The sequence below is a fragment of the Ambystoma mexicanum genome, chromosome 7p (genome assembly GCF_040938575.1).
Source record: "Ambystoma mexicanum isolate Mex_15411 chromosome 7p, UKY_AmexF1_1, whole genome shotgun sequence".
NCBI classification, from domain to species: domain Eukaryota; kingdom Metazoa; phylum Chordata; class Amphibia; order Caudata; family Ambystomatidae; genus Ambystoma; species Ambystoma mexicanum.
This window is the reverse complement of record NC_090939.1, coordinates 660,511,074-660,530,621: the sequence shown is the minus strand read 5'-3', so window position 1 is coordinate 660,530,621 and position 19,548 is coordinate 660,511,074. Positions and strand designations below refer to the sequence as shown.

General features: G+C 47.5%; 1 protein-coding gene across 2 annotated transcripts in view; it reads left to right on the top strand.

The window, feature by feature from the left end:
* The window catches only part of RFX8 (regulatory factor X8), a 1,087,262-nt gene that overhangs the window by 363,805 nt on the left and 703,909 nt on the right, over positions 1-19,548 (top strand). For both annotated transcript variants that reach the window (XM_069636724.1, XM_069636725.1), the window contains exon 3: positions 18,748-18,809. In XM_069636724.1, coding sequence (XP_069492825.1) covers positions 18,748-18,809 — 62 coding nt within the window. The remainder of the gene's footprint in view (positions 1-18,747; positions 18,810-19,548) is intronic.

The following is a 19,548-nucleotide window of genomic DNA, read 5'->3' as shown; positions in this document are numbered from 1 at the left end:
ACTGACTGTTGAATCTACCCAGTGTGTAATTTTATTTTATTTATAGAACATGTGTATGATGCATATACATCAGAAAGTGTTTCCAGGTGCCACAAGACAAAACAAAAAGCAGGGGGGATACAGGACAGAAAATAACAGTAAATGGTCCTACTAGGCCTTGTGACATTCGGATCGTACAGAAAGCGCAGGGAGAGGGATTAGGGAGAAGTGCAGACAGAGGGAAGAGATAGAAGTGCATCGGGGGCACAAGGGACTGTGCAAGTGTAAGTGCTAAGGGAGGACCCGAGGGGCAAGGAATAAGGGAAAGTAAAGGGGGGCAACTATTGTGAGGGAGCAGGGCTGGACCAGACTCGGTAGGCTGGTTCGGGAAGGGTTCCAGGTGGCAAGTGCTGGTAAGAGGTGTGATGGGAGACTGGTTGGAGGAGTGCCCCTGTAAGACTCATGAAGAGTACAGGCAAACCAGACATAGAGGCAGGTGGATCTAGCATGGGAGGGGGAGCAGGAATGAGGAGAAAAGGAAGGTTTTGAGAAGCTTCCGGAATTGAAGGCGAGCCTGCTCAAGACTATGAAGGCTGTTTTAAACTCTGGCAAATTTTATCATCTAGTGGGGCTCAAATCTAATTTGATTAATATTTTAACTAAATTATACTCAAACAGAAAAGCCTCTGTGCGCTATTATTCGAGCGCTGAGACAACCAGTCAGTGTGATGTGTCCCGTGGTGTTAGGCAGGGTTGTGTCCTGGCCCGATCCTTTTTAACATTTATGTTCAAGAGCTAATTGATGCAGTATCGAGTGGTGCTCAGTACTGTCCGAAATTACTTCTTGTTGTGTCTTGATCTGAATGCTGGCAAATCAAAATCAATGGTCTTCAGCCCTCATCGCCTAAAGCATAAGCTAGTCCAGTTACTCATTATGACTACCTAGGGGTGAGGTTCCAGGAGTAACCTGGCTGGGTGGCCTATGTTGACAAGGCAGTAGTTAACCTGGCTAAACTAAGTAGTGCCATTAGGTCCAATGTTCTCAATCATGGCAGTGGTGCTGTCTCCATGCCCTGGACCTTTACAGCAAACAAGTCCTGCCAGCAGAGCTGTATGGGTCAGCACTTTGGGGTTATGTGACGATTGGAAAACTTATATTGAAAGAAAATATATTTTTAAAACAACTTTTATTAGTCCACAAGAATGCCCCATCTGCCCCCACCCTCCTGGAATATGGCATTACTTCAATAGGTGCGTAGGCGATGTTTACCCCAATATTTTTCTGGATAACTAGATAAGGGTTTGGTGCCAACTAGGTCTGGAGAAATACAGGGAGCCTTTGACACATCTTATGTCCCTAAGTGGAGGTAAAAGACTTAAATAGTTTGCCCACATCAAGTCTATGGGCCTCATTACACGGTAGGCGGTAAGGGTTTACCGGTACTGGTATTTTACCGGTACCGGTAAACCCTTACCGCCTTACTACGAGGTCCCTTTGCGGGTTGGAGAATTTAACGCCTGCTTTTTGCGCTGCCGTAATTAGCACCTTCCCCATTCCCATTATGCCCTATGGGGCAAAAATGGGAATGGGGAAGGGCAATGGGGGAAGGGGGAATTACCGCCCCACCAACCTTGGAATAGGGCGGTAATTCCCCTTTCCACCAAGGTGGTGCCGGTATTTTACCGGCATGGAACAAGGTGCTAATAGCACCTTGGTCCACCGCCGTCCGTGTAATGAGGCCCTATGTTAGATTGCCTTTATGTGGGCACGCTGTGGAGTAACACCCAGGGACTGCAGTCGTTCGGAATATGATTAGAGCCAAAAACACTGCTAAATGGAGACCTGTGGAATATCTTTTTGCAGAAGCTGAAGGGTGCAAATTAGGGCGTCAATACATCCTGCACAGTGATGATCCTGGTTTTAAGTATCATCATTTTTTATTTTTTTAACACTTTGGGCCTCATCACAAGTTGGGCAGTAGGCCTTAAATGTGGCCGTAACGGTATTACCACCCCATTTACCGCTCTGCCCAATCTTGAGTCCGGCGTGTTTACCCTCAGCTTACAGCTGTGGTAAACACGCCAGAAAAATGCCAATTTTCCGAGCAATTATCGCCAGCGGACCCACGGAATGGGGAGTAACAGTTAGCACCCAACCCGTGTTCTGGCGGTAATACCACCAGGCGGGTGGGCGCTAACGCAAATAAAGTTGGGCGGTATCCCAGACGGGATACCACTCAACTTGTGATGAGGCCCTTTATATTTTATTGAAGAGGAAAGAGTTGTGCACTTATGACATCATCCCCACTCATATGCCGTATCCTTCACCGTGCAATGTCCCCCCTCTTCCAGATCCACAACACCCCAACATTTCCCCCCAAGTATAACAAGTAAACCCATGAAGAAAGCCTCACCCATGATTAGCTTCAAAACCATCCCACTCCTCAATCTACTCATGCCCCGTCACGGTTTCAAGGATGTTTGTCATCTGCTGAGGCGAACAGCATTTGCACCAAGCGTTCCAGGCCGTCACATTTTCTGAGCTTTCCTTCCTCCCTACTCGCATGGCCTCATACCACACCGTAGCTTCTGCCACTAACCAACGCCGCAGGTCTTCCCACCACTGTCGATGCAAAGGACCTTGCACGATTTCCACGCCATATCGATCCTTCTTTTCACCAAAACCCAGGCCAGGTCAATCATCTTGTTTTCGGGTTTAGCCCCCTTGGGGCGGGCAAACACACCAAGTAGGCAAGCCTCTGGCATCCACTTATGTCGTTATCCCCGACCACTTAACTTTAGCTCCATTTCCTGTCATAACCCCTGGATCACTGGACACATCCAGAATATGTGGATCATCCCTGCCGCTCTTCAATTACATCGTGGACATTCTCTCTCCTCTGAGCCTGGAAAACGCGACAGAAGGAGAAGCATCATATATGCTCTATGGAGTACATAAAACTGGGTCAGCTCTAGCCAAGCTTTCCTCAAGACTTATTTTTGGATACAACAGCGCTCTGGCCCATTCAGATTCCGTAAACTCTATGCCTACCTCTGACTCCCAACTGCTCCTTGCCTTGGTGGTGCTGCTGAGCATTGCCTGCAGTAGCCTCTGATACAGCCTAGACACACCATGTCCTCCCTCCGACACTTCATGCAACTGCCCGAGTATGCCGTCTGCCTCCAACGGACTCAGAAAAACCGGCCACCTCTTCCTCATCTCATTTAATATTCTAGAGTGTGTGAAAATCTGCCCTCGCTTAATACCATACTCATCTTCTAACTCCCAAAAATCCAAGAGCCCCTCTGACAAGAGCAGGTCCCCCACCGTCACTATCCCTCTATTCTCCCATTGCGATCTAACCTCTGCCAAATCCGCCATATGCTCGCTAAGGGTATCTGGGGGGGAATATGGCTCTCCTAGTTTTAATAATATCCTGGCCCAGATCTTCCTTGCTAGTTGTATGAGACAGGGAGGATCCTCCATCCTCCCTTCTCCCAGCCACAACACTTTCCGCAGCAGGTAGGGGGCTACTGCTGCAGTGAACAGCCCACGGTCCACCGTTTATATGTCTGCCACCCATCCTGCCACATGTTTTAGCTGTCCTGCCAGGTAATATAACTCAAAGTGGGGGAGGCGCACCTCGCCATCTACATATTCCCTGCATAAGGTATCTAGAGCTACTCTGCGCCTTCCCGATCCCCATACAAAGCCTTTTATCGTCAAGTTCAGTTCTCTGAAGAAGGATTGCGGTAGGAGATACAGGATATTCACGAAATGATATAATAGGTGGGGGGGGGGAATCATCTTAACAGCGCCATGCTGCCCATTACTGAAAGGGGTATCTTATCCCAAAACTTGATGGAGTTTGTAAGCCCGGCACTAACTCTCAGCGTCTTGTCGGTGGGTCTCTGTCACATTATGGTAGACGTCCACTCCGAGGTATCTAAATGATTTGACCCTCCACTTTAGCCCAAGGTTTGGAAGTCATGATTACTCCACCACAACCCAATTTGCCAGTAGGAATATGCAGGACTTCGTTTTGCTAACTGTTTCCCCTGATAGTGTTGCAAAGTTGTCTAATATTTCTACATAGGACTCTAGGTGCTCTTCCGGGCTCTGTATAGACAAAAAGATGTTATTTGCATATAACGAAACCACATGTTGTGTGCTATTGACCAGGATCCCCATATCTTTAAACCCCCTTCTCAAGAACACCGCCAGCGGCTCTAAGTCTAAGATGTACAGCAGAGGGGACAGCAGGCATCTCTGTTTCATGCCCCTGCATATAGGGAACTGCCTCAACACCTGTTTGCTGTTCTTCACTCTTGCCACTTGTCTGGAGTAAAGAATTCTGACCCACCTTATGAACCCTTCACCTATCCCAAAACTTTCTAGAGAAGTAAACATCCACTCCCACCGAACAGAGTCAAACACTTTGACGGCATTTAGTGTCACCACTGCGCATCCCTCTGACCAACCTTTGTCCCATCTATGATTGCATGCAGTCGTCTGAGGTTCTCCGAAGTCGTCCTCCCAGGAATGTACCCTGTCTGATCGGGATGGATCAATGTCCCAATTACTCTATTTAGCCTGTTCGCTAAGATAGCCGTAAGAATCTTGCTATCTTGATTTATTAGAGATATCGGGCGATATGACTCACAATACCTCCCTAGTTTCCAGCGTTTCAATATGGGGAGGATTATGGATTCCTCCATGCTCTAGGGCAGTCTACCGATTTCATACGCCTCTTTGAAGGTGCACAACAACCTTGGGGCTACCTCTTCAATATACTCCTTGTAAAACTCTGCTGGGAGGCCATCCCCACCTGCCGTTTTTCCTGTGGGCAACATGCTGATCACCACCCGCACTTCTTCTATTGTGAGCGACGCGCCCAATTCCTCTGCCTGTTTCGCACTCAGTGTGGGTAGGTCTATCTTTGACAGGGTCTCCAAAATCTCCTGCGCCACGGTATCCCCCCTCTTCTCATATAGGGGTTGGTAAAAACTCTGAAAGACCTCATTATTTTCCCCCTGTGACTGCCACAACTCCCCACACTCGTCCTCTATTTCGGTAATCGCATCTCGAGCACTTGCCCCCTGGCACAACCATGCTAATAGCCTCCAGTGGTTTATGATCTTGGCCACGTAGCTTTTCTGAATATTTTGTGTAACTATACCTTCCCAATCTCTCCCAATGGTCCAAATATTCCTGCCAAAGTCCGGTAAGCACCCCCTTAGTCCTACCCTACCTGCGGGTCAGCTCTCTCCACCTGCTTGATTTCCACCTCTGTGGCCGACAACTTATTTTCCAATTCCCTCTGGACACCCACTACCGTGACTATGGCAGCCCCGTGTATCATCACTTTAAAGGCATCCCATAAAGTCCCTTCACAATCCACACTTCCCCCGTTGATGTTGAAATAGTCTTCTATTTGTTGTGCTTTGGCTACCTGGAAGGGCCCATCTCGCAGGGTCTCTGCTCCTAGCCTCTAGGTGGGTATTGGGGCTGGTTGGTCGCTAAGCACCTATTGTACAGTTACAGGCGAATTATCTAAATTAGTACAACCCTCATAGCAGGTCACCACGAACTCCCCCAGGTGGTCCTTCCCCATGAAAAAAGAATCTATGCGCTTGGATACCTTATGCACGCCGGATTAGAACGAGAATTCTCTTCTAGAACCCATCAGCCACCACCAAATCGCTCGCAACTCCAGCTCTCGCAGCAGTGTTAGCAAGACCTTAGTCGGTGTGCATGGCGACTTGTGTTTACTGTCTGACCTGTCTAGCGTTGGGTCTAGTGTACAATTAAACCCCCCCAAGATCAATGTCATCCCTCTATAGGGGGCCAACGTTGCATACAGGGAGCAAAAGAAAGTGGACGCATCCTGGTTGGGGGTCTATGTATTTATCAAGCAGACTTCCTTCTTGTCCAAGAACCCATGCACTAGCACCATCCTACCATCACCATCCGTGTAGACTCCCACATGCCGGAAATGCACCGTTGGGGCGACCCAGAAAAGAACCCCCTCGCATAGCTGGAAAAGGCTGGTCCAAACTCCTTCTGCCCATTTCCACAGGACCTGTGTCTGCTTGTCAACTGCAAGGTGTGTCTCCTGTAGTAGTGCTATCTTAATTCCCTGTCTGCGTATGTATGCTGCCACCCGGACCCTCTTCACATAATTATTCAGTCCCCTGATGTTCCTGGAGGAAATTTGTAATACTTCTGCAGCGCGGTCCCTTCTCACATCTTATCCCTCCATCCGTCTTGCAGTGGGTACTCTGGACTCCCCCCCGCCCCACTTCTCTGTCCCTTGATGAACTTCCTGTGCTTACCACCCCATTGAAGAAAGCCATGTCTTGACCAAAACAAACTACCCCAAACCTGAACCAAAATTAACCGTCTATCAGAGCCCGTCTGTAGAGGCATAATTGCAATTTATTCCACCCACCCTCCCAGAACTTAGCGGCTACGTAGCACTAGGTATCCCAACTTCCTTATGGAAAGGGAGTAACCCACAAACTCCCAAAAGAAGTGCAAGGGGAGGTCTAAACAACAGGCCGAATCCTCGCAACCTTTGGTCTGTAAATGCAAGGACCAGAAAGAGGATGATTAGCCTGCCAAAATTGTGATCCGACCTAGCCCCCTAACTAAAGCAATTTCAAGTGTCCATTTATCTCAGATCCCACATATGTCGTGGTTGTTCTTCGCCTGCCGATTCGTTGCATATCGTTGCTTGCTTCCCTCGGCTTCATCTGGGTGGCGTCCATCCACACGTTCACCGCAGCCTTTCTTTCGCTGGGATGAATTGACCTCTTCGTCTCTGGACCTGCAGTGTATAGTCCGGATAAAACTCCAGTGATGCAGACCCACGTTGGATTCTGCCTCCTTCTCTGGAGAAAGCCAGGACCTTCTCTTGGTCCCTGAAGTTCAATATCTTTGCAATGATGGGTCGAGGCAGGGCTTCAGGTGGGGGGGTTTCCTCACCAGTGCCCTGGTGAGCTCTCTCCACAGTGAACCCCTGTGATAGCGCACCTGGTTCGATCTCCTGGAGCAGTAGGTTTTCAACGTACGTGGTGGGGTCCCTTCCCTTCTCTCCTTCCAGTAGCCCCAGGATCCGGATGTTGCTTCTTCGCGCTCTCCCCTCGGCATCCTCCGCTCGATCTTGCAGCATCGGTACCTGTCTGGTTAGCTCTTGGACCTTCCCTGCAGTTCCTTCACAGTGATTTACACCTCCTCTACTCTTGTCTCAGTCTCCCCTACTCTGCTCGCCAGGTTGCACACATCCTGCCTCGGGAGTCTGACATCACATTTTATCTCCCCAGGGCGGGTCTCCATGGATGTCCGCAGGGCAGCAATAGCCTCAACTATTCTGTTGTCAATGCCATCTGCAGGTGACTCGGGGCTATTCTCTATCCGTCATGCCTCTACATCTCCTGCCTTTCACTTCTAATCTCACCTTTTCGCAAACGCTTCGCTCAGGGTTTCTTCTTCCCCCCCTTCTGGCATGTTTGCCGTCCCTTGTTCAGGTTCTTGTCTAGGTCGCACAGGTCCAGGCCACTCTCTCCAGCATCTGTAGAAGCCACTCTGCGCGGTCAGCGCTATGTCAGCGTGGCAGGCGCACCCCCCCGTATTTATCGTATTAAGTGCCTTATTGCGCCACCGGGTTTCCACCTCATCTGCGGCACACCCGCCGCCTCCTGACCCTTTTCTGCCCTACGGGTCGCGATTCTCAGATTTCTGAATACTAGTGTGGCCAGCGTGCCCCTGGGGGGAATGAGGGAGGGGGGGTTGCAGCGCTTGTTAATGTAACTACCAGGCTTGCGCCTCCTAGAGGGAGGTTCGGTCAGATTCCGCTCTCAAGGGCTTCTCAAAGTCAGGGAAATCACTGGGCGGGAGACGGGGGTGATCCTGTTTATGTCACGCCAGACGCCGTACCAGCTGCTCTGTCCTCCCCCACGCCGTCCGTGCTCTGGTGCTTCCGTATGTGTAGCAAATGCTTAGTGTCTTATGTGGCACCCGGAGCGGTCCTAATTCTGCCCAATGCTTCCCTCCATTCAGTGCCTCCGCATTTGCTGATTTCTCATCAACCCGAGTGTTCTTCGCGCTGCTCACAGCAGCGTGCATCCTGGTGCATCTCTCCGGCTGTCTGCCTCGGAGCCGCCTGGTGCCTTTGTTCGCGCTCAGGGCAATACTCATCCACTGACAACTGCATGGTGTGCAAGTGCATCCACATCGCTCTGCTTCTCTGGCACTTGACCTGATCTGCAGCTGGTCTCAGCCCGCACTGTGTGCATCGTTCTGCACAGCGTGTCTCAACCCACCTTCTGACTGGGTGTCTTACCGGGGATACGTCTTCCCCATCCCCTCAGCAATCACGTCAGCATACATGCCAACATTCCGACCCACCTGGGAGGGAGATTTCGTCTGAAAAATCGGGAGACAACATTTTTGCCATAGGAATGCATTGGGCAAAGATTTATTTTCGGCGGGATAACGTGAAAAATAATGATATTTTTCACTGGAAAAACGGGAGTCTCCTGCCTAAATCGGGAGGGTTGGCATGTGTGCGTCAGTCCGGCTAATCCAGCAATCGCAGCAATCGCTCCGCCAGCAGCCAGTCTGGCTCGTACCACTCGCTCTTCCCAATGACTGTCCTCCGGGCCACCGTCCCCCACCTGGCTGGGGTTCCTCGCTCCTGGAGTGTGATCGTCCGTAAGCTCTGCTGTCAGCAAGTGGCAACCGCCATTTTGAGCTCAGCAGGCCCCAACTCCCGTGCCAGTCTTGGCGCTCTCACTAAAGTTCAATTGGGAGCCACACCGTGCTATCCCCGCGCCTAGCCATTGCCATGGGTAGCTTGCAAACCTATGCTGAACATTGCCCACTGCCTCTGTGTAATTTAGTCATTGCCTATGCTGATCTATGCCTACTGTGCCTTTGTGTAACTTAGTCATTGCCTATGCTGATCTATGCCCACTGTGCCTTTGCGTAATTCAGTCAATGCCTACACTGGTCTATGCCTACTGTGCCTCTGTGTAATTTAGTAATTGCCTATGCTGATCCATGCCCTCAGTGCCTCTATGTAATTTAGTCATTGCCCATGCTGATCTATGCCCACTGTGCCTTTGCGTATTTTAGTCACTGCAGCCTACTGTGTCTCTGTGTAATTTAGTCATCGCCTATGTTGATCAATGCCCACCGTGCCTTTGTGTAATTCAGTCAATGCAGCTCACTGTGCTCATGCTATTTGAACCTTAGTCATTGCAGTTTACTGAGCCTATGCTATCCTCTGCCCATCTAAAGCTGCCTACCCAGCCCATTGTGTTTACTGGAATTTAGTTCCACATCATGAGTAGCATACCCTGAAGCCTGCTTTTGTACTTACTTCTAACTCTCTTCCACTACAGAGAGGACAGTAGCTTCCATACAGCGCTCATGAGACCCCTAAACAATTCTACCATGACCATCCTCTATACCAACACCAGTATGGAACACCCGGATCTGAGTCCCTCAACTGAGTTTCCTAGCAACCCTTGTAGTCTACTCTGTAGAAACTCCAGGCTTAGAGCTAGACTCTCGAAACTCCATGAGCCTCTGACTAGAACCCTACCTCCCACGAACAATAGTTCTAACACCCAGAAGGCTAATAACGCCCATCTCAATAACAGGAGTCCTCCTCCTACATATACAAAAATCGAACCGTCTCTTCCAATTGCCCCCTCCCCCCTCAAAGGGGGATTAATAAATGCCAGATTCCTGACAGCACATGCCACAGACATCTGCGATTTGATAGTACTCGATAACTTGGACTTTATCGCTATTACGGAGTCCTGGCTGCACAACGCAGCAGGACCCCTACTCTCCTTAGCTATCCCAGAAGACTTTACTATACTCAGGCATGACAGAACCAATATGCGCAGTGGCGGTATTGCTATCATCGCAAAGACTAGTTAAGTTATGAGAATCTCACCTACAACAGCATCTGATTCATGTGAATCACTTACCATTAAACTCCCACTAGCTAGCTCCCAAACATTGACTATCCATCTCATCTACAGACCACCTGGTCCCCTAGGGACTTTCAAGGAGGATATCTACAACTTACTCTCCAACAACTTTAAAACCTCCTCCCAACTACTTGTCCTAGGGGACTTCAATTTGGGCTTCAACGACCCTTCAGACAAAAATGCCACCACCATTGCCAACTCCCTTTCCAATCTGGGTATGACGCAGAAAACTCTAGAACCCACTCACAATAAAAGAAGAATCCTTGATTGGCTAGTAGACTACAACTGTACTGCCAATATCAAAGCCATCAACCCTCAACCTTGGACAGACCATTTCTTCCTGTCTTTTGAATTATCTACTTCAGACCACCTCCACCTGCTTCTATCATGGCCCCGCCTTGCCTAACAAGAAATAAAAAGAGCATCACCAGAGATAAAGTGATCCCGGCCATCTACCTACCCTCAACGGATTAGAGGATCATTTAGACCCAGAAACATTAGTCAATGAGTATAATAAAATCGCACCTTTGAAACTCAGACAAAGTAAACCCAAATCTCACCTAAACAAATGGTTTACCCCTGAACTAAAGGATCTACGTCTACTTAAGAGGAGTTGCGAAACAGCATACCTTAGCAGGGTTACCCCCTCAGTAGATCACAAAATGAAACTAACAGAAATCTCCTCCCTATATAAAAAAGAAATCCATTTGGCCAAACAGAACTCTTTCAATAAGCGCATCTCCAACGCCAACTCAAGCATGAGGGAACTGTTCACCATCCTCAAGGAACTAGAGTCACTGATCCCCATCCCGGATATATGCACCAAAGATAAAACTTGGTGTTCTGACATTCAGCAAGCCTTATCAAATAAAATGTCCTTACTCCAAACGAAAATAGCCAAAAAGAAAGCCTCCCTTACACAACCACTTAAGACCAACAACTCCATTATAGACCCTGCCCCAAAGGTTCAGGACCCAGCTATACGGTTCTCGTTCTCTAAAACCTCTATTCTTGAGGTGGAGAAAGTCATCCTCTCTTAAACCGTCAAACTGCTAGGGCGTTTCTTGCCCTGCCCAGCTTATAAAAGATGCTGCTAGAGATCTCTCCCCGTTCATTGCCAAACTTGTCAACTCATCATTCACGTCCGGCACGGTGCCCACCAATCTAAAACAATCATGGGTACTACCACTGCTCAAAAAGCAAACGCTAGACCCTCTCATACCTACGAACTACCGTCCCATTACAATAGTCCCCTTCCTGCTTAAAATCTTGGATAAGATTGCCTATAATCAAATCCAAAGCTTTCTGGAACAACATAAACTCTTAGGAGAGCGCCAATCAGGATTCCGTCCCCAACACGGCACAGAGACTGCCCGCATTGACCTAAAGGCACAAATAGATGAACTAAGAGATAAGGGAAATATGGCTCTCCTCTTGCTGCTGGACCTCTCGGCGGAATTCGATCTTGTGGACCATGGGGTACTTTGCAGCCATTTAGACTCTGCCGTACATTTCTCCAGAGAGGCCATAACTTGGATTGAATCCTTTCTTGGTGACGGGACCATGAGGGTGTTCTCCCCATCGGCAGCGGCTGACCCAATCCCCATCTGGTGCGGAGTTCCTCAGGGCTCGTGTGTCTCCCCGACTCTCTACAACATATTCACTAAGCCCCTTTTTGATGATCTGGACCATCTCGGTATCACCTACACTAACTATGCAGATGATACCCAGATTCTCCTCCCACTTTCCGGGGATTACAACAAGGATTTGGCCTTGGTGAATAGGGTGTATTATCGTCCAAGCATGGATGGCAACCCACGGTCTATGCCTGAACGATGATAAAACAGAGTTGATCATCCTAGGGACCCATTCCAACATTAAAAAACTTAGCCAGGACTATACCTCATTTGAAATTGATGGGAATATCATCAAGGTATCTAAAGACGTGAAGACTCTTGGCTTCTATCTGGATGCCACCCTCTCCTTCGACAAGCCGGTGAAGTCATTGGCCTCGGCCACCGCCTACACATGCAAACTTATTAGAGCAGGCAAACACTTTCTCTCTGACAACAACTGCCTTATCCTAGCGAGAGCACTAATCCTCTCGAGGCTCGACTATTGTAATGCCCTCTACATTGGAGCAAATAAATCCATCACCCACCGAATTGAAAATTCTACAAAACAATGCGCTACGAGCCGCCCTCTGTGTGCCTAAAAGATCGCATATTTCAAAGATCAGGCGTCAAAATAACTGGCTGTCCACCCAAAACAAAATCCATTTAAAAGTAGCATCCCTGGTTCACAAAGCCCTGAACAATGCCGCACCAAGCTATCTCTGTAATAAACTGACAAAAAGAAACCACACGCGTCCTGCTAGAACTTCAATGGCCAATAGCTTCATCATTCCTAGATACAGGCTATCTAGGGCGGGGGGTAGCAGCTTCCAGGTTCAAGCGGCCCAATTATGGAACTCACTGCCAAACCCTCTACGTGAGGAGCAGCTCTTTCCGAAATTCAGAACTAACTACATTAATCTGCTGAGGTTTGCCAATGATTAGCCCATTGGCACCCACTTATCCTTACACATCCCTAGTATAAACACATCACTATCCTGCTCTCCATTGATCCTATGGACCTCCTCACTCTACCCACCTGGCGGAGGAGCCAACGTCCATCTAGTGTCTGTATATATAATGGGCCTCATTACGACCCAGGCGGTAAGTTACCGCCTGGGTCGTACCTTTACCGCCATGGCGTAAACTACGTTTACGCCATGGTGGTTGGCGGATTTACCGCCCCATTCCAAGGTGAGTGGGGCAGTAAATCCCCATTCCCCATTTTACCCTTCCCCATTCCCATTTTTGCCCCATAGGGCATAATGGGAGTGAGGAAGGCGCTAATTACGCCACCGTAAATTACGGTGGCGTAATTAGCACCATGGTCCCTTAGCGCCATGGATTTTAATGCCTGCAAAAAGCAGGCGTTAAACTCACCATCGCGCTAAGGGACCTCGGAATCAGGCGTTAAGGGTCGGCGCCGTTTACGGCACCGTTAACCCCTTAACGCCTGACTCGTAATGAGGCCCAATGTCTTTATCTGTATTTGTATTCATTCTGTATGTACTGTATGTGTAAATTGCAATTACCGCCTACCCGCGATAGATTGTATTCTGTATTTTGTACATTGTATGCAACCCATGACCTTACCCTGTAACTTAAGCTTCGCATTTTTTGTATTGCTGCGCCCGGCTACCTTCGGGTCTGGTGCGCATTATAAATGAATAAAACAAACAAACAAACAACACTTCCGCATGCGATTCATAGAGTACACACTCCCGTGCCCTTGCGTGGCTTTGGCAGGATGATTTCTGGTCGGTTTGTGATCTCTGGGTTACACAGAAAACATATCGTTAACGGATATCTGCAAGGAGCACAGGCGAAACGCTTGCGCTTCACATCGCGGCTGGCCACCCCCCCCTCCCCAGTAGTATATTTAGATTATATTTCTCCCCCATTACAGCCATCTTTGTATACCCATTTGAGGTTGGGCATTTCTCCTGTTGCTACATTGACCTACACGTGGCGCCTCGTAGCATCTGATTTATGTCCAAAGTGTGGGAAATCTAAAGAAACAGTTTCACATTTTTTTCTGCTTTGTGAAAAATCATTATGCCTACGACGTTTGTATCTAACACATCAGTTGTAAGAGATGCTGTCTAGCACGTTACATTCCACTATGCTATTTCTAACCTATTCCTTCTCCCCTTTGGTGATTGTTGCAAACGTCTGTTGTAGCTATAGGACGTGGCTACTAAAGAAGACATTTCATACTGTTAAATGTGAAGTGGGTTTTTAATCAAGGTTGTGTTTTTAGTTTGTATTCTTTTTAAAAAAATATTTATTGTTTTATATGTGGAAAATTGACAATGAATGTGAAGTTTATTTTTTATTTTTTCATGTTTTTCTATTACCGAATAAAAGTATTTTGATGGTTTTAAATTATTCTGAGCTCATGTCAGAGGGAACAACCCGTATGACTGGGTCGGATTGGTGCTAAAGGGCTCAGGAGAGGGGTGAGGACTGGAGCCCAATTGTAGGGGCTGGAGCAGGAAAAGATCTTGGGGGATGCGTTGGAGAAAGAGTCTGAGAAAGATGCTGGTGCAAGAGGCAGGGAGGGGTTGTGTGGTGACTGTGGGGGGTGATTTCTTTAGAGAAGTGTGTATTACTCAAAGAGGTGAACAAGACTGAATCAGTGACAAGTGCCCAAAAGAGTGAAGAAGGTGAGAATAGAGATAGAAGTGCCCAAAGGGACAGAGACAGTGAGGGTTGATGGTCTGGAGGAGCAGGCTACAAGTATCACAGAGGGGGCTACTATACAAGACGACAAGAGCAGGACACAAATGAAGGGGATCAGTGCCTGTGAACTCAGTCCAAGCTTAGGACTGTCCAATGACCTCGGCGTAAGGCAAGTGCAGACGAAGCCACACTTTGGAAAAAGCTGTGTTTGTGTTGCCATCGCTTGCCGCTGGAAAGGAACCAAGGAGCCACATAAGGTTGAAGTAAAGCTGTTGAACTTTCAGTTTTCACTGAATTCAGTTATTCACAGCCACTGGGGCAATCACAACATTTCTGTTGCACTTTATGCCTACCCTGTTCATTATTTTGTCTATTCATTGTAAAGGTTGCCTAATACATTACTTTGTTCTTAAGTTTCCAATTCAAAGAATCAGCAGGTGAGAATACTGCGACACTGTGGAAACAGATTGCGTGATTTTCTGCAGAAATAGGAAATCATAGCTATTGAACGTATACATGTTGGCACATGTTTATTGAGAAATGGCAATCCAATCATTGGGGTAATTGGAATTATGCTGGGAAAGTACTGTATGATGTATGATGGCACAGCTAGAAGGCACGCAACGAGAGGGCTGTAGCCGCACATTGCTGATGTGTAATATGTGTGCATTCAATTGTGCAAAGTGTATGGTGTGTGAAATATGCTGGGAAGTTGGTGGCAGGTATTGGTACAACATAAGGTAAGCACTGTACCAGGGTAGACAACATGGTAGTGTCCTCTTGGACGAGTGGAGGAGCTCAACAAAGAAAGTGACTGTTGGTTTGAGCGCCTAGATGCCTTGAGGCAGGTGGTGGTTGCACCTGTAGAGATGGCAGCCGGTAAGAAAGTTGAAGGTGGGCTACGGTTGTACTAGGGAGTTAACACTGAATGTTGGAGCGGAAAGACTGTCAAGTGAGAATGTGAATGTCCACATTCATAGAGTGACTGGACACATTGGCAAGAAAGATGTGATCGGGACATAAAGTACCTGAAACCTGTAGGAACAAATTTGCAGCAACACTGGTCTTGTGCAGATGGGATGTGACCTAGCATTAAAGCTGAAGTCATGAAAAAACTGGGGCTGTCTGAGTTAGGGTGGAAGGCAGCAGGGGTGCAGGCCCTGCTCTGGTGAAAGGTGCAGCTCAATTGGCTTCATTGAACTGCATGGTGACCCCATGTGTGGATCACAGTTATTGGGGTTGTTTGGTTGGGGAAAGGGGGATGGTAGAGTGAGTTTCTTCACTTGCAGGTTAGCAAGACCGATCTGGGTGGTGGGAGGGAATTCACACCGGGGATAGTTCTCAGACAGAAGACGGGCATGTTAATGAATGTGATGGTGATAATGTGCATCTAGAGATCAAATCCATATCAGAGGCTGGTGTCATCCGTTTTAATGTGGTCCAGAAAATTGAGCAATCAGTTTGGGTCGCAGACAAGAGTGCTGGAGGGTATTGAGTGAAGTAGTTGATATGCTATTGACAGTAAAGGACAAATGTAGCTGTGAGACTGGGTTATCACATTCCTAGTTTATCAATATATGGATTAAGTGTGGCACGAGGAGGTGTTTCTCCTAACTGCTGGGCCCATATACAGGCAACCTTACCTTTGTTGTGTTGGGGTGTTGGCGCGTGTCTCCTTGACCCCCTCCCTCACCACAAATTATTACACCACAACAGTGTTGGCAATAAAAGGCTGTAGGTCTTTATTGTTACAGATATGGTTATGGAAATAAACAATATTTACATATCAGTAATCATATATTACATTTGGGCATCGGGTCCTGAGGTTACCCCCTCAGGTCTGTGTCGCCTTCTTTGTCCCACGACTTGTTGTGGTCACCGTACAGTGTCCTGCTTTTCCTTCCTTTTTTCTTCTCCCTTTTTCTAGGTTGGGAGGGTTTGCGGAAAAGAAAAAGAGAGAGACGCTGAGTACACAGCGAACTCTCTGGCTGTTTGGGTCCCTGTGCAGGGTCCACAAACAGCTTGTGTATTTCTGAGCTGAAAGCAGATACTTATATAGGACCCAGGGCTGCCCCTGGGTCTTTATAGTGTATCTGTGGGGGCTGTGGAGCCAGCCCCCAGGCCGGCTTGCAGCCGACTGTCTGAGCCCCATGGGGGGCTCATCTTTGTTGTTCCCCTGCCTGGCTGATCTTGCTTCCCCTGGGTGCTTAGCACCCATTTGTTATTGTGGAAGGTTGAGGTGTTCTTTCACACCTCACCCTTCCTGCACTTAGCAAAACGGAGACTACGTGTCTCCTTGCTGTTGGGGGAGAGAGTGGAGCTCTGCCAGGGGGGATGGTGCTGCCCCTCTTGGGCCTGCTGCCATGGGGCAGCAGTTATCTGTCCTCGCTTGGGGCTTCCCAGCAGCGTTGCCCATAACTACAGGAAGGTAATGTTAGGGGATGTGAATGCCTAGTACGAAATATGAAGCAACTATTCTGGTATAATATATCTACAGTGGTGTCTAAAGATGTCAACCAGAAAGCGGATAAAGCAAGGAAATATGATAACATGGAATGTTAGAGGCCTTCTTAATAAGGTTAGGCAACGTAAGGCAGCGTAAGGTACTGGGCCTCAATACACGGTAGGCGGTGGACCAAGGTGCTATTGGCACCTTGGTCCATGCCGGTAAAGTACCGGCACTGCCTTGGAGGAAAGGGGAATTACCGCCCTATTCCAAGGTTGGCGGGGCGGTAATTCCCCCTTCCCCCATTGCCCTTCCCCATTCCCATTTTTGCCCCATAGGGCATAATGGGAATGGGGAAGGTGCTAATTACAGTACCGCAAATTGCTAAAAAGCAGGCGTTAAAGTACCAACCCGCAAAGGGACCTCGTAGTAAGGCGGTAAGGGTTAACGGTCACCGGTACCATTACCGGTGACCGTTAACCCTTACCGCCTTCCGTGTAATGAGGCCCACTGTCATACCCTCAACGTCATATTGTTAATGTGGTAATTGACCTGACAAACCAGTAATACAAGAAGTGTGTCCACTAAATGTTAAATTATAAATATTTCATGGGCTAGAGGTGTAATCCTGTTGATCCACAATTTCTTGTTATTCAATATAGACTGTGTAACGGTAAGTGAATATGGGCCCTTGTTTGCTGAAAATGTATTTCCAGTGTATCTCGCAGCACTAGATTGCACCACTATAATAGCATGACATTTTAATATGATAATTGAGGTACAAATTGATAGCTTTACACAGCAAATTAAATCACGAACAGTCATCGAAGGTTTTGTAAGAAAACATAGCATACTGTCAAATGGGTGATTTGTGACGAGTCATGCATAGAGAATCGCGACAACACAAAGCAATACACTTATTGGTCCTCTTTTCGCCACACATCAATCCGAATAGATTGGGTCCTGTTGAACGGGACACATGGGTGCATAATTGGTTGTGAACCCTAGAACCATCTTGGACAACTCCCCAGTGAGAGCAATAGCCTGGAAAGCTCTGACTGGGCCAATTGTTACATCATTGACGTTGGACATCAGTTATTTGTATACTGGCATAAGGGGAAACGCCAAGTAGAATATGGAGTCATTGGCCCTCTTTAGGAGGTTGACGGAATGGCTTTACCAGCACCAATAATGGTGCCGGTAAACCCATTCCGCCCTATTACGAGGTCTCCTCGCGGGACCCGCAATGGGCGCCTGGTAAAACCAGGCGTCCTTACCGGGTCCCGCGAGGAGACCAGGGAGCTAACAACGGGCCCGTTGTTATCTCCTTCCCCATTCCCATTGAGCTCTATGGGGGCTCGAATGGGGATGTGGACCGGGTTCCTCGGACGAGGAATTACCGGGTCCGCCAAGGTTGGCATGGCCCTGTAAGTCCTCATTTGATGAACCCAGGCCCGGTATGCGGTAAGGAGGCAACCATGCCGCTAAATACGGCATGGTTACCTCCAACCTCGTAATGAGGGCCATTGTCCATTGTGGTCCTATTCTGGAGGCACATTTACATCCCCCAGCTGAATAGCCACCCTGAACCTCTAACATTTCTTTCAGCACTAATGATGCCTCAGTAGACTGTATTTAATTGTTGTGGGGCTGGTTGAGCCTCATTTGTGGCTCTGAATGATATAGCTATTTGGATGCCACACCAAGATTTGTGTTTCTTTAATTTGACTCTGCAGTGGTATGTGTCCTTTTGGTTTCTTTTTGGAAGAATCGTTCTGGAATTCCTTGTCTTTGTGATGTCTATTTAATAAAGACAGTTTTAACAACAAAACAATCTACTTAATGACACCTATACTGTAGTGCTCTTATTCGTACATCAGTCTTGCCTGTAAGATGATAGAACATTTTTTTAAAAAAGTGAAATTCAGTAAATCATATGAAACTAACAAACAAAATTATGTTTTTATTTTAATCACCAATTCATCTAACTCTGGGCTCTTTCTTTTGATTTTATTGTAGCTTGTACGTATTGTTTTTCCAGATCTTAGGACCAGAAGGCTGGGCACAAGGGGCAATGCAAGGTAATGTACGCCCATCTAAAATTGTTACTGTTGGGGTTTTAAACACATGTGCATTTATATTATGCAAAATTATGACTAATGCATGTGAATATTGCTGTCATGTAATTTTTAATAACACATATGTTAACGACTTTATTGACAATGGCCTTGCTCTCCATGCCTTGGCAAGCGTCTCTGTTGCCAAACCAAAGATGGTCACGTTCTCACGACAACCACTGTAACTGCGGTGGGTCCACTTCAACATTTATTTTTCCACAGTTATGCTGTTAAATATTTCCTGTTTTTGAAAACTGCAAATTCCACCTTATTAGTGGGAACAATTTCTTTCTACACTAACCCAATCCCTATTATGAACATTGATTGAGAAAGGTGCACATTCCATCAAAAGGTGATTGCATGAGCTTCAAAGAGTCTGCTACATGCAGCACCTTGAATATAATAAGAGGACATTTTTAGTTATTTTCAGAGCACTTGTCTATTAATGGGTCCTTCATAGTGTTGCGTACATTAAATACCCCCGCCTCTAAGGCTAGGAACCACCCAAACATTTGAATTTGCATGCATCATTAAAACTAACTTGTCCCCTCATGTGGACAAAGTATTTTCACAAATAGATGGCACCCCGTTTTGAAATCGTATGCACTATAGCCAGTCTACCTCTGTTCTGCCTATTGGGAGAGGAGAGGAACCTCTGGAGAAGAGCTATTGCTGATTTTAATAATTTCTCCTACAGGTGAGA